The sequence below is a fragment of the Echiichthys vipera genome (assembly GCF_963691815.1).
Source record: "Echiichthys vipera genome assembly, chromosome: 17".
Taxonomy (NCBI): domain Eukaryota; kingdom Metazoa; phylum Chordata; class Actinopteri; order Perciformes; family Trachinidae; genus Echiichthys; species Echiichthys vipera.
In genome coordinates this window covers 25,111,679-25,128,044 of record NC_139842.1, presented here as the reverse complement: position 1 = coordinate 25,128,044, position 16,366 = coordinate 25,111,679, and the positions used below count along the sequence as shown (strand labels likewise).

Sequence of the window (16,366 nt, the reverse complement as noted above, 5' to 3'; positions counted from 1 at the left end):
GAAATAAATGCTTAAATGGCTAGCTAACCAAAAGTAATGGATATTAGGCTAAACAACTACAATGGTTAAAAAAATAACACAAATAGTTGAAAAAGTAAGCTATAAGTAACGGAAAATTTAAGAAATGGTTCGCTAAATGTAATGGATAAACTTACAGTCAGTGCATTTTATCTTACAGCAAACAAGATAAGCAACAATATCATTTTCCATTTACTGTCTTACACTTGGGAAGCATTCATTGTTAGTAAGTTAAAAGAAATGCTCAGCTTCTGCCAATCCAAGTGGTAGTAGTAAAAATGTAACCAAATACACCTAGATAATGACAAAAAACAGTAGGGCTAATAATATTCACTTGAGTTCATTTGACAGGGCCGCGGGGATACATCAGTACACTTACACACACTCTGTATACTTTTATATTCTAAAAGAATGTACACCTGTGCCTCATGTGATTAAGAACGTGCAGGTGCATTATTCATGAGGCACCACAAAATAAGCTGATATACATTGTTAGGCTTGAATTCAAACAGACACACTGTACGCTCCAAATGTACAGAGGATTTGTTTCTGAATGGGTAGATTACTGTGGCTACAGCTCCTGTCTGATTCACAAGACCATAATGTGTGTGTTTGTTTGAATGCCGGCATCTGCCTTTCTTTTCTTTTTGGATGGGGAGCGCATGTCTGAGGGACCGACTGAGATGGAAAGTCAGCCTGGGTGAGTTTGTGAAGAGAGAGTGGAACGGTGCTCAGATTTCATCCAGATTAATCTGAGCTTTGTAATGAGGGGTCCACTGTATATATTTAGCCAGTGCAGTGAGATGTAGGTCAGACAGGCAGGCAGGACAGGCCAAACAACATGCCCAGATTGCCCACACTGAAATGACCTTGAGTGGGCCGTCAATGATCCGCAACAACAACTCTGTATCTATTTCTGTTGACCTGTGGCAGACTGATACGACGGCTTTGCCCGCTCCATGTTTTGCTGAGCCTCCAGTGTGAGCCCTTACGCTCCTCTCTGTGGAACACAAAAGATCTTTGAAATTCAATCTCATACAGCTTGGATTGACGTTAAACGTTACTCATTGATTAAAAAGACAGAACAGAGAATGCATTTCTGTCAGCGTTGATACTGTGTGATACTCCGTGTGTTGATACTGGCATGAGTTCAAATCTATTCACTGCAAAAAACAAAGCACACTCAGAGACATTTCTCAGTCTCCTGCAGCACTAGACAGAGGACAGAACTAAGTCAACAAAGCGAAATATATGACGGTTATTAATTTTACATGAATTTATTTACTGAAATCCTTCATAGCAATGGCAGTTCCGTGCTACTGCGCTCACGCACGTAGCCATGGTGAAATTAAATAATTGATTCTGATGTTCATTTTGCAATCGTGATATCAGATTAACAAAGTGGAGCTTGCCACATTGTCTTTTATATCCAAGGTCCACCTGTAGGTTTGAGCTTCACTGTGCAGAATGATGTATGTGCAGGGTTTTCACAGTCATCTGCTGCAGACGGACATTTTCTCTGTCACGATCTCAGTTGAAGGCACAAGAGGGATTTTGTGACATCACAGCTAGTATGGAAGCCAATCATGGCAAAATGAGGTCCTGGAGACTAGGGGTGTCCAGTTTAAATGGTGCAGAATACTCCGTAGGTATTTGCGCTACAGTATGGATTTTGACTCTACCGTGTAACCGGCAGAGCAGCTCTGACGTAACCACACAATGCGTGTGGATCCGGCCCGCGAGGGAATATTTACTGGCCCTTTGAGTAGAAGCCTTTGTGAAAAAGTCATTCTTTGTGTGCTTCTCATAGACTGTATCACATCGCTCCTCTCCATAACAGCTCGCTTCGCGCCTGTTGTTGTTCTTGCAATTGTTTTAGTCTGGTTAAATCACCATGTATTTGTAGGGATTTGTTACCTGTGTTCACCTTGGAAACGGATGTGTCAGTCCAAGTCACGCTCTGTCCTAGTCAATGTCCTTATAAGGGAGGCAGAATCATTTTGTTCGGTTTAGGAAGGCTGCAGAGCAAACAGTTTTCTGACCGCGTTTACTGTCAGATTGATTTATATCATTCAGTCATTTTTATAAACATTAGACCATCATCTTGGTTGCGTTAATAGCGTCATTTTTTGTCTGTTTTTTGTTGTATTATGTCCTGGAAAGTCACCCGGAGATTATTGTTGTTAAAATAAATATCAAACATCAAAACAGCACTCTTTGTGCGCACTTAAAGGAAATCGTGTGTCGGACGACCTGTGCCTTATATGGAATATCACTTATGCCGTTTCACTTGTAGTTGAGATGAATGTCAAGTTCAATATCAAGTCAAGTTCAAAGATTGGTGACGTCCTCCCAACAGCCCCAACTTTACGCCCCTGGCCTGATTTGGCATTGTGGCTGGTGTGAACCCATCATAACATGGTCTCTAGTTTTAAGAACTTTAAAAAAAGATTATTGCCTTTTTCGAAAGAAAAAAAAAAGACATCAGGCTCAAATAATTATTCAAAGCAGAGTATTTAAGACTGATAATTCTGGAGGGGGTCTTTAAATGACTACAACCGACCTATCCATCCTGAATGATACGCCTCTTTGCAATTCAAAGGTTTTGCCCTTGAAGCCCACTTCAGTGTAAGCCAAGTGAGACAGCAATGGTGGCAAAAATGTAACATTTATCTGATACTCTCACAGATAAAAGCTCTACTCCAAACAAACTGAAGCCCAGGAGGAGGAGGGTGAAGACAGAAATGTGTGTGTGTGTGTGTGTGTGTGTGTGTGCCTCACGGTGTATCTGTGTAAACCTAAGGGGCCACACCCTCTCTCATACGAACACTGTAGATTTCTCTCTCTGTTTCATTCTTTCACACACACAAACACCACTTATATGTCACCGCAAACACCTTTCCCTCAATTGCTCTGTCGGGTCGGTTGTCAAAACGTTCCGAATACCCACATAATGGCAGCTCTGTTATTTTGAGTTATGACTCAAAATCAGAGGAAAGAACATGTTGTACTGATGTCTAAAGCTCAGCTATGACAAAGCTCTCAAATATTCACCGGTGCATTTCAGTTTTCTGCTCATGGTCCGTTCCAGTTAAGGCACACTTTGTCTCGGTGCTTTCTAAATTCATCTCTGTCTCCCCCCCCCTGCCTTTCCCCCTTTCTCTGCTCTTATATTGTACACTGAGTATTTTGTGTTTCTCTGTATATTCTAGCTCAATTATGTAATTTAGCACCCGTGTGTGTGTGTGTGTGTGTGTTCAGTAGCCATGGCAACAGCACAACATATCGGCGACCACAGAACCGCACTGGGGCCGCGGGCACTGCCAGGGTTGTGCCAAAGACTAATCCATGCCAGAGGTGACATGAGCGAAGGAAAAGTGAGGCGGGTGGAGACAACATGACACACACATGCAAAATCACACACACACACACACACACACACACACAGACATGTAGACAGAAACACACCAGCGTATTACTCTCTCCTCTCACTCCTTCCTTTTAAAACACAAGCACACACACTGGATATCCTCCCATTCTTCTTGGCTGGAGCCTCCCATGGCAATAGCAGTAGGAATCCATTCTCCACGGATGCTGGGACAGCTGTGCTGATATTGAATGAGACACAGTTGGTTCTGCCTCTCTCTACATGCAGCTCGAGATAAAAACTACATGCTACTTAATTCAAATCTATATCGCCTGCTGCCAAAATGCACCCAGCTCATCTCGTCTTTGTCTTCACCACCAAAGAGAGCTCCCAATTTCTTTGCAAAAATTGCTGTAAATTCACCCTTGCTGACGCACGGTGGCCCCCAGTCACCAGCTGACAATAAACACAGAAATTGATATAACTGACGGAGAATTAATCACAGAAACCTTCAAAATCCTGTCAGTTATATGCTTAGAATGCAAATATTTCCCAACATGCTACCAATTTTGAAGCTGCAGGGATAACAGAGAGCTCACATTTGAAGCTCTGGGATGTCTTAGCTGGGCTACCTCCTGGTTTAGGGCTGCTGGCGCCAATGGAAGGAAGGCAAAAATACATGAAAATGCCTTCTTAAATGAGCCAAGCCAGAGTTCAATGTGTAAAATACTTCAGTGTTTTTTAATGACAGCGTTTTTTTGCGGTGGATTGGCCTGTAACTGGCTGTGTGGTATGAATGAATAAGTAAAAGGAACACGGTGTCCCAGGCAAGCGTCTGGCATCATGATGACCTCCTGGTGTCCCGAGATGAGGGGAAAAGATCCCGCACAGCACAAAACAACAGCACAGCCAATCAGGGACTCCGATTTCACCCTGTACTCCCTGCCTGTCCACCCTTCTCACACGTGAGCACACACAACTCAGTTACAAGACAGCACAATAGATCAACTCTAAGTGTCAATCAAGTGTGCTATGAGTTCATTCTTCTGTGTGCTGTCCAAAAGCAGAGTGCTTTACTGGCTGCAGGGTCACTCTAATCCACACAACCTAAACTTATTTTTACTGTTTGGCATTAGTGACTCACACTAAGCATTTAACTTGAGCAAGTGAACCAAAACCCAGAGTGATTGCATAATTCAATATACCTATCTGAGAAATGTAATCCAGGCAATAAGCCCAGTTCTTTAGTCCTCACAGTGTGACTGTGGGGCTTGCTTTTAACATGAAACTGCAGCAATTGGCTTGAAAAGGACTTTGTTAAAGGATAAAGGTGCGGCAGTCGCCTGGAAGCTGGCGTACCGGCTAATCCAGCGATAACCACTCACGGGCCTAATTGGCATGAAGACACCAAAGGTTTTAGGTGCATGTTTGCATGTCCCTGTGTGCGCTTGTGCACACACATGCATGTCTATGTGCGTGTGTCTTTAGTTCTGAAAAATCCAACATTTTCTGTTTATTCAGACTGTGCTTCCATTAGATTTTAATCCTCTGAACAGCTGTTCCAACTCATTCTGCAGGCCTTGGGAAGAGACAGAGGGGGGGGGGGGGGGGGGCAGAGTGGAGGGGGCGGGGGTTTAAGGTCCCCCTCATCAAATCCGTGTAAATGTAAAGTTAATGCCTCAAAGTCCAGATATTGATTACATTTATTTCATCAGATTTTCAAATAAAACAAACTATCTCATGCTTTGATATTTTCATTGAAAACACGGCTCTCTGATAACGACTGATAACGAGCGGCGGTGACGTAAGGAAAATATAATACATCCTCTTGGAGCAACACAGCTCTGATAAAGAAAGTTACAGCGCTTCAGACTGGGAGGACGAAGCAATGAGTCATGTGTGCTGAGGCGGTGACCTCACAGCAGAGGTGACTTCTGACGAACAAAGAAAACAGCACAAAAAAACATTTATCATATATAGTGTTCTACAAAGAGATTTAAAAATGAACTGCTCAATTATTAGCCCACACCTCAACAGACAGGAAATTGCAGCTGCATACGAAAGACATATGGTCTGGAGGGAAAGTGCAGCGCGTGTTAGTTTCACTGATGCAAGAAAAAAGAAAAACAGGACACATTTCAAAACGAAGGCAATGTCGAACTTTTTTTTTTTTTTAGTCATGGCAAATTCAAACGCCACGTATAATACAGCTCATCTCAGTAACATCTGTAATGTAATATCTAATCTTTGTTATATAATCTTTGTTCTAAAACCACGATCGGATATTTTCCTTTGCACACATTAAAACTACGTGGTCGGGGCTGCAGCCAGTTTTGGGTCTATTTGTGCTACAGCATGACTGCATTGCAACAAAAAAAATGGTCTGGTTAAATCTTATCGCCAATAAAAGGGAAGAAAAACACAGAGAGAGAAAATGCAACTTTTCATAGAGTGTGTGCAAAATAATCCTTTTTCTCTTTCCTGCACGGGCCTGTAATAACTCCAGCTGCAGGTCAGCAGGAGCGGCCCTGCAGGAGTATCACAAAAAAAACATTTTCTCAGGATAGAATATATAAAACACAAACACCTAATGCGGAATAAATAGGGACTAAATAGGACTTACCACTAAGGCATTGTTTAGAAGGTGAGTAGGGTAATACTTTAGTGTTGAGAGGGTGTTAAGAGGCGAGGAGAGCAGGGGTCAGCGTCCAGGCGGGCAGAGGGGGCAGAGGGAAGGAATATGTTAAAATGTCGCACCAGTGAAAACAGTCTGAGATTAACACATTACCAGCTGCATAGTAGAACTACTGAACACATTTTTTAAAAATGCAATGAAAGCAATAGAGTTGTTTTTAAAGGTTGCATATTTGTGCGGCGTCACTGTGGCCTGCAAGCAACGGACACTAAGGACTTGGAGAAAGCAACAAAAAAGTACAAAAAAAGTCAAATAAATAGGATCATTAATTGAAAATTACAAGAGAATTTGATGTCAGAAAATTGCAATATATGTGTTATAGGCTTTGAATGTATTTTAAGTATGAATGGGAAATTAAAAATACAGACAGTGCAGTGGAACAGGCTCCCACTTCACTTGAAAAACCTCTATATCACATTAAAAATGTCTAAATATAGATGGGGTTTTTATCCCTAAATTAGATCAACATGAAAAACACAGCAGAAGTCACACGCACACACACACACACACACACACCTCTCCTCTCAGGGCTCTCCCCATTATGCTTCCGTTACACACCGTCACATCCCAGCACGCTGCTGCTGCTCTCCAGCAAGGCTTTTATCACAGTTAATAATTCATTCAATTGTTTACAATTGTTGCTATACCCGAGGTCCAAGCTCAATTTTTTAATTATTAACAGCAACTGAATAAACAAAATGTGCCTCCCCATCTGCAGACGAAGTTGCAAGAGAATGTGTGTGTGTGTGTGTGAGTGTGTGTGTGTGTGTGTGTGTGTGTGTGTGTGTGTGTGTGTGTCTGTGTGTGGAGAGAGCCGGTGCCGTCTGCACGGAGAGGGAAGTTGTGCGGTTCTCTGCACGACACAAGGTAGAAAATTTTAAAAAGCAAACACAGTGCGAGGGGTTATTGTGTCGTCTTGTTGTTTTCCTGCCCAGCCAACGGCAGACTGTAAGTCACCATGTGCAACATGTGTACTGCATTACACTGTATGAGCTTCTGTTGTCAATTAGTTTGAATTGAGGGAAATTTATGGAGCTAAATAAAAGCTTCTTTGGTTCAGAGATTATCTGCTGTAAATGAATTTTTTTATCAATTACAGATAAAGTCATCAACTCTAAAGGCCTGTTTGGAAGAGCTGGCCAGACAACGGCAGTTCAAAAAAAATAAAAGTGTGTACCTTACACACACCTATGCTCATCTATAGGCAATATATGGGGTGCTGTAAGCATAATTTACCAGTCTGTTTCTATCTATTTCCCTGTTAGATTCAGTCACTCTCACCCTCTGAGCCTTAAGTCAACACACTAAGTAGCCTATAATAGTTCTTCAATAAAATGAAGAATTAAGGGGAAACTATAAAAAAGTCTCCTCTCCCTCTTTGGTGTCAGCGAGAGGACATTATGATCCTAGCTGCTAATGTTTTTAAATGAAAACCAGACACACGGCCTGTGCCCGCACCAGAGGAGCCGAGAACATCCCCTCAGCCTCTGGTAGCAGTCGTCCGAGGCAAACGACGGGTGGAAAACTCTCTTTAATAAAAGCACTGTACAAATCGGGCTTGAATTACACATCAAACAGGCCCTGGTAGTCCACTGTCAGACCAAGCCAATGAGGGATAAACATGTCTGCTTTATAAGAGTGAGACTTCCAGCAGCTGGAGGTCGTTGCCACCGGTTGGCTTAAATGAAACCTTCGAAACCTCATAGGCCTTGAAAAAAAAGAAGAAAAAAAGGATGGTCTGAAAAACAAGGAGGGAAACATTTAAATCTAGATCTTTTTCTAAAATGTAGGATTTTATTTAGAGGGCTAATGATAGTTTATAAAATGCAAAGATGAATATGGTAAGAGGGGATGTTCCACAGCTGTGGTGCATTGCATTAAGATGCACCAATTCTGCAGAAAGCTTCCTGAAAAACTTCGGCGAGTAGTGTCATAATTCTTCGGTTCCCTCTCTCACTGTGTCGTTTTTAGCTGGAGATGAATTCTAACAAATTGAGGCTTTAATATACTAAATGTAATAATCAATAACTAAAGTGGATAAGATAAAAAAGAGGTCAAATATGAGTGAAAAGCAACTCAAAGGGATGGGAAAAGTAACAGTTATTACAGATGCCTCACACATGAAGAGACGCACTCCACCACATTGTAACACAGTGAAATAGCTACTCATTCTGGGGAAATGTCCTGACACTTCCTCCACAAAACAGCCTGCATTGAATATGATGTTGGAATCCTCTGTAAACACTGACAGGCCTATTTTTAAATGAAGACTTGGGAAAATGGGGCAGTATCACCTGCAGCGAGATGTTAAAGGGAACAATTAACAATTATTCAAAATAAAACAGTGACATTTATTTAGTGCAACTGCACTCGGTGAATGAGGGAAAGGTAGGAATGAAGGGACAGAAATATGAAAATCAATGCAGTTCCCGTGGCTCCTGTTAACCAGGAACTGCGTGTCAGCACGTGTTGCATTCTAGTACAAAAAGTGCATCCAGAAAAAAAAACACTGTCTCCGGAGATGCAGAATGCCTGTGCTGTTTTTCACAGTTTATAATACACACACACACAAACACACACACGCACACACACGCGCGCGCGCGCGCGCACACACACACACACACACACACACACACACACACACACACTGAGAGATCCAATGTCTCGCCTCTCCCGGTCTCAGCTCCACATGAAACCAGCCCTAAAGGCGGCGGTGTGCGCCCTGCTCTCCTACAACTCCTCTCACCGGCCAAAAAAACTCCGGAGAACCTCGAACACTTGGAAAAAGTCTCACAGCCGTAATTATGAAACCCCGGGCCACAACCCGTCTATCCCTGCGCTCTGCTTCCCCCTCCTCCTGCAGGCTCCCCTCCTTCTTTTTTTATATGAAATACATTTCGGGAGAAGCGCCATTTTCTCTCCAAAACCCATGTGCGATGGAAACGCACAAGAAAGTTTCCTGCGGCGGAAACGCGCTCGGAGACGGGACGAGCGTCGGAGAGTTGAGGTGAAGTTTCAGAGCGAGCGGAGAGACGCTCCGACACCGCGAACAAACACATGGAAAATAACAGGCAGAGGCAGCGCAGTAAAAAAAACAAAAAACACACCGGTGCCCCCCACTACAAGCTACCCAAAGAGTGAAAGAAGATAAGGCAGTTTACCTGTGTCAAGCAGTACGGGGAGTACATGGTTATTTAGAGCAGGGAGGGTTGGAGAGCGTATTTAAGTTGGATGGAAGCTCGCTATAGTGCTGCATTGCAATCGCTCGCCGTCCTGTTTCTCTCACTCCATGCTGCTGCAGCTTACAGTAACCCCGCCTAGAAAGTGAAAGCTTGCACAAACTTTCAGGGAAAAAACTTTGTCTCCCTCCCCTCTTCTCCTCTCGCAGGACTTTTAGCGCTCCCCTGTTTCGACCCAATTCTCCTAAAAGGCGGCATTTTCCCGTCATTTTCGCGCTGAGAGTGATCCAGGTGTCGCTGGCACCGCTCCCGACTTTTTGAAACGACACAAACGGCGCTTTTTGACCGGCCTCGGACGGCCGTCTGACCAGCCGCGCGGAGCTTATACGGGCGTTACGCGCGCGCCACTTTTACATGGTAATGTCATGCTTTGGTTTAGTTTGCTGACCCGCTCGTTTCATGGGATGGAGATGGACATGGGTGCAGATCCCGGGGGGGACCGGGAGGACATGTCCCCCCCAATTTCTGAAAAACATGAACTGCCCTCTTCCCCCAATAAAAATACCCTAAATTATTCAAAATTGAACAAATGTATTTTCAATCGTCATATTCTTCACATTTTAGATTCACATCTAAAAAGAAATGATTGAAATAATGTTTGACAAATCTATTTCTGACTCCACATCCATCTCTGCTCTCGGAATGAACGGGGAGTTTCTTACACATATGGCAGCAGACTTAAAAAAAAAGGGCTTCATATTTTCACATTTCCCCCTATTAATGAATCATGCATAAAGTAGTCCCTACACTGGGAGAAAACAAGGGGGATGGAGAGAAGAACTGGGGCTGAGGACACTTTACCTGAAGACCCTTAAAGACCCTTCAAATGATGATTTACTAATATAACAGTTCAAATGATGATTTACTAATATAACAGTTCAGTTAAATGATGATTTACTAATATAACAGTTAAAATGATGATTTACTAATATAACAGTTAAAATGATGATTTACTAATATAACAGTTAAAATGATGATTTACTAATATAACAGTTAAAATGATGATTTACTAATATAACAGTTAAAATGATGATTTACTAATATAACAGTTAAAATGATGATTTACTAATATAACAGTTAAAATGATGATTTACTAATATAACAGTTAAAATGATGATTTACTAATAAAACAGTTAAAATGATGATTCACTAATATAACAGTTAAAATGATGATTTACTAATATAACAGTTCAGTAAAATGATGATTTACTAATATAACAGTTAAAATGATGATTTACTAATATAACAGTTAAAATGATGATTTACTAATATAACAGTTCAGTAAAATGATGATTTACTAATATAACAGTTCAAATGATGATTTACTAATATAACAGTTCAAATGATGATTTACTAATATAACAGTTCAAATGATGATTTACTAATATAACAGTTCAAATGATGATTTACTAATATAACAGTTAAAATGATGATTTACTAATATAACAGTTAAAATGATGATTTACTAATATAAAAGTTCAGTAAAATGATGATTTACTAATATAACAGTTAAAATGATGATTTACTAATATAACAGTTAAAATGATGATTTACTAATATAACAGTTAAAATGATGATTTACTAATATAACAGTTAAAATGATGATTTACTAATATAAAAGTTCAGTAAAATGATGATTTACTAATATAACACTTAAGTAAACAGTGATATTCTGTTGGCTGTTTAGGACAAATACTTATAAATTTAAACAAAATACAAAGTACTATTTGAATATGGTGAGCCTCTATGAAGTTGTGATTTATGGGGGCATGGTATGAGTTGCATACGGGCAAAAAAAAAAATCACTTTTGTGTCTCCCCCAATCCTGACATGGGATCTGCACCCCTGGAGATGGAAATAGTGACCAGAGGGTGGAGGAGTTGTTCAGTGTGTTTAATGTATTTGTAGTTACACTGTTGAAGGAAACACGTAATAAACGCTTCATCAGAATAGATCAGAGTGTAACAGCTGCAAGGCATAAATGGAATCAGCTTATATATAAATAGTGTGACCTGTGGAAACTTTCTATGATGGGGTCACATGGACACATGAACGTCTCTGATTTGACTTTGTTAATAATGTATTAGAGATCCAGTTTTTTCCGATCCGGTCCAATACCTGGACTGAGCGTATCGGCTGATACCTGATACAGATCCTATCCTACTGTTGAATGAATGAAGCATGTACCTTACTCTGTGAGTGAAGACATCAGGCCTGACATTTATCCTTGTTAAAAACAGGATACAAATTAACACAGATATAAATGTACTTAATATTATTTATTAACAAATATCAAAGTGTACATAAGCAGCAAAAATACATAAATAACACTGTCATGTAAAGTGCACTGCAGACAGATATTTGAAACTGTAATATAAAACCCTAACCACTGTTGCAAACATAGAATTGAAGTGACTAGATCACTGTAAATGTATTTCTGTTTATGATATTAATAAAAGAGAAATGGCTGGATCAGAATGCTGGATCGGCCTCAGTCATACAATATCCGAGTTAGTTAGACAATATCGGAGCCGATATCAGATCCAGGTATAGGATCGGTTCATCTCTATAATGTATAATAATAATAAAAAGGCAGGTTTATGTAAATAAATATAATTCAGCTGCATGAATAAAACACTGTGTTTCAGCTCCTGATATGAGGATTACAGCTCTTAAGTCTCATGCATGAAAAGCTAAAGTTTGCACTGGATTAAATTCATTTACAGGCGTTTGAATCGACGCATTATCTCATTACAGGCTGTAATGTAAGACTCTTTATTTACTGAACCATATTTGACCCAGTCTGGAACCCACAACTGCAGTTTAAAAACCAGTGAAGTGAGTCCAAGCCAAACAGTCACTGCAGCATTCACTGACAAGTAGAAAACTAGCAAACAGTGAAGACAGACCTATAATCACAGCCCCGGAGCCCAATCAAAAGACTGAATTCCACTAAATTGGGGTGTGTGAGGAAACAGAAACTGTCACACACAAACAGACACACACACACACACACACACACACACACACACACACACACACATACGGTAGTGAGTGATACACATATCGCATAAGTCATGAAATCAAAGTCCTTGGACTGGATCCCGAGTGTGGTACAGTGGGAATTTGGGTGGGAGTGAAGTCATTGTAAAGAAGCGGAGTTGAAGTTTTGGAGTCCCACAGATTTATGAGGCCTATGGCTTCTGCGTGTCTACCGCAAGCCTCTGCAGGCGAAACAAAGGGATCTGGGCGCTGTGTGGCCAATTACTGCACACGGCCAGATAGCCGAGCCAGAGACACAGGCGAGGGAGAGAGTGTGTGGTCAGGAGTAGATGTACGCCACAAAACTCTAACCTCCTGGCCCCGCCACCACACAAGGTTAGAATACCAGCATTCCTCTCTGTGAATATGATACATGACTAATATGAAACACACACACACACACACTCACAGACACAGACACACCCTGACACACACCTTTTAGGTTTCTCTAGTGTGTTGACTGCATAACCATTGCGGTGACATTTAAGGAATATTCTTTGTTCTCTGTGCTCTTTTGCAGTGGAGTCATTAAAAGCAACGCGAGTGCAAAAGGTTACAGTGAGCGGTTAGACCGGGATCAAAACACCCCTCCTTTATAGAGTCGACTTGCATGCAACACACGCAAACACTCCTCTGCCGTGGCTCCTTAAATGAGCCACACATTTAGTGGTCTGTGTGAGTAAATCTCTCATTAAGTAACACATGGTAGAGCCATATGCTATGGTTGGTGGGTCTGCTGCGGCTCTGCTTTTTCACACGCTCTGAATATACATATTTACCACTGCTCCAGAGTGGCCAACGCTGTAATGACTTCACCCATCAGCTAGGAGCTGTTGTACAGTTGCGTTAAAAACTGAGGCTTTCACTAATAAACGATCAGAGAAATTGATGTGTCATTTATTACTGCGTTGACTACTTCGGGGAAGCTTTAGTTCCGCAAAACAGGTTCTTCAAGGATAAGAGTAACCACAAGTTTGCATGAAATGATCACACACACAGTATCATAGCACATGATACCACACCTGGCTGTCTGTCTAAGGAGAGTGCGGTTGTGTTGTTTCTCTGAGCAGATGTCAGCTCTGGTGGCCACAGTTTACATGCAGCACACATGCAGGGCTTTGCTTAGTGATTCACAGCCTGGTGGTGTGACAGGATACATCAGAGTAGAGATGCACTGATCCGATACCTGGATCGGATATCGGCTCCGATATTGACTAATTAGTTGGCTCAGATATGGGATGAATGAGGCAGAACCAGAATTAAAAAAAATATATATATCATAACCAGCAAAACAGTTACAGCGATCTAGTGAATTCAATTCTATGTTTGCATTACATTACATCTGATTGCAATGCACTTTACATGGAAGTGTTAACTATTTATTTTTGCTGCTAATTAGTGATAGACCGATGCATCGGCCGATATTTGCGTTTTTTAGATGTATCGTATCGGCCGATGCCTGCTGCTGTCACAGTTCCTCTCTGCCTCACACTCTGCACCTGCTTCAATCTGTCAATCAGACACACCCCTCTCATCAAGCCAACTCCACTCACCTGTGCTCTCTGCTCTGGCTGCATTTAAACCCCAACTCCACACTCACTCACTGCCAGACTGTTCTCGATGCTTGCACCAGACTCTCCAGCGTTACTCTGCCTGATCTCCCGGTTTCGACCCAGCCTGCCTCTGACTATCCTGCCTGACCGATCTCCTGGAAACCACCTCAGCCTTCCGTCCCTGACCACGATCCTCGCCTGTCCCCTTCTGGATTCTGCCTGTCGACTCCTGTGGCTAACTGGCGGTTACCTGGTTCAGCTCTTCAGAGTGAGTGTAACTCAAGTCTCCTCTGTGGCTACCTGCAGCGGCGTGACTCTGATTATTCCCTGCATCAAGCCAATAAAGTTTGTTACCAACGATACCTGCCTGTATTTGTGCTGCTATTGGGTCCCAACCAAACCCGTTACAGTACAATCTGGCCATGGGGTACGTCATAGGGAAGGGGACCATCCAGATGGACTCTGCCAAGGTCTCTGCTGTCACCTCCTGGCCCACTCCAGACTCCCGTAAGCAGCTTCAACGATTTCTGGGCTTTGCCAACTTTTACCGGAGGTTCATCAGAGGGTACAGCACGGTGGCAGCCCCTCTCACAGCCCTCACCTCCTCCAAGGTGCCCTTCCAGTGGTCTTCGGCCGCCAATGAGGCTTTCCGGTCCCTGAAGACACGTTTTATAACAGCCCCCATCCTCGTAATGCCTGACACCGAACAACAATTCGTGGTTGAGGTGGACGCCTCCGACGTGGGAGTAGGGGCTGTCCTGTCTCAGAGGGCCGCCATCGACCAGAAGCTTCACCCCTGTGCCTTCTTCTCCAGGCGGTTGACCCCGGCTGAAAGAAACTATGATATTGGTAACAGGGAGCTACTAGCAGTGAAGTTGGCTCTGGAGGAGTGGCGTCACTGGTTAGAGGGGACCAAACTGCCGTTTCTGGTGTGGACGGACCACAAGAACCTGGAGTACATCCAGTCAGCCAAGAGACTGAACTCCCGCCGGGCCCGGTGGTCTCTCTTCCTCACCAGATTCAACTTCTCCCTCTCATATCGGCCGGGGTCCCGCAATGTCAAACCTGATGCCTTGTCTCGGCAGTTTCAGGAGGAGGAGAAGGAGGCTCGAGAGCCTGAAACCATTCTCCCAGCTTCACGCCTCATCGCCACACTTACCTGGGAGGTGGAAGAGAGGGTCAGAGTTGCCATCCAGGACCAGCCTGGACCCAGTTCCTGTCCACCAGAACATCTGTATGTTCCACCTGACCTCCGGTCCGAGGTCCTCCAGTGGGCTCACAGCTCCAGCCTCAGCTGTCACCCTGGGATCCAGCGGACGAAGGAAGTGGTGCAGCGTCGCTTCTGGTGGTCCACTCTGGCTGAAGATACACGGAGCTTCGTCAACGCCTGCCCCACCTGCAACCAACATAAACCCACACTCCAAGCTCCTGCTGGTCTTCTGCACCCACTACCGATACCTCATCGTCCATGGTCACACATCTCCGTGGACTTCGTCACCGGTCTACCACCGTCCAACGGCAACACCACCATTTTGACGGTGGTGGACCGGTTCAGCAAGATGGCCCACTTTGTGCCCCTGCCCAAACTCCCTTCTGCCAAAGGGACTGCAAGACTGTTGCTTAAACATGTTGTCCGCCTCCATGGCATCCCAGTAGACGTGGTTTCTGATCGGGGCCCCCAGTTCGCCTCTGTTTTCTGGAGAGAATTCTGCTCACTCCTGGGGGCCACTGCCAGTCTCTCATCAGGATACCATCCCCAGTCTAACGGTCAGACGGAACGCAAAAATCAGGAGATGGAGGCGGCACTCCACTGCATGTCATCCCAATCCCCCTCATCTTGGTCCGAACAGCTCCTGTGGGTGGAATACTCGCACAACACCCTGACCAGTTCCGCCACAGGCCTCTCTCCCTTCCAGTGCGTCTATGGCTACCAACCACCTCTGTTCCCGACCCTGGAGAGAGAGACTTCTTGTCCATCCGTCCAGGCCTTCATCCACCGCTGCCGCAGGACCCTGATCCGAGCTCGAACTGCCCTCCTCAAAGCCGCTGGACGCTATGCCTCTGCCTCTAACCGCCACCGCTCCCAGGCTCCAGAATATCAGCTTGGTCAAAGGGTTTGGCTCTCCACCCGTGACCTTCCCCTGAGGGTGGAGTCAAAGAAGCTGGCTCCTCGCTTCATTGGTCCCTTCGAGGTGATCAAGATCATCAATCCCGCAGCGGTGAGACTCAAACTCTGCCTGTATTTGTGCTGCTATTGGGTCCCAACCAAACCCGTTACAGCTGCTGCATTCGCCGATAGTTTTTTCCCGGCCTTATTTACAGACAGGCGTCCATGGGCAGCTCCGTGTTGCTGGAGACGCCTTCGATAAACTCGATAAGTTCGATAAACTTTCAATTTTGCAACTTATCAGAGGGGTCACAAGATCACTACAGAAGAGTCCTTCTGACCAAG

General features: G+C 43.6%; 1 protein-coding gene across 9 annotated transcripts in view; it reads right to left on the bottom strand.

Moving 5' to 3' along the window:
- nfixb (nuclear factor I/Xb) overlaps window positions 1-16,366 on the bottom strand; it is a 170,193-nt gene that overhangs the window by 138,840 nt on the left and 14,987 nt on the right. For 3 of the 9 annotated variants that reach the window (XM_083931447.1, XM_083931450.1, XM_083931451.1), the window contains exon 3: window positions 6,009-6,044. The exons of 4 other annotated variants lie outside the window; for them this stretch is intronic. In XM_083931447.1, coding sequence (XP_083787573.1) covers window positions 6,009-6,044 — 36 coding nt within the window. Of the gene's footprint in view, window positions 1-6,008; window positions 6,045-9,241; window positions 9,383-16,366 lie in introns of those variants that run through there. 2 more of the 9 variants (XM_083931455.1, XM_083931443.1) reach the window with 2 other exon arrangements.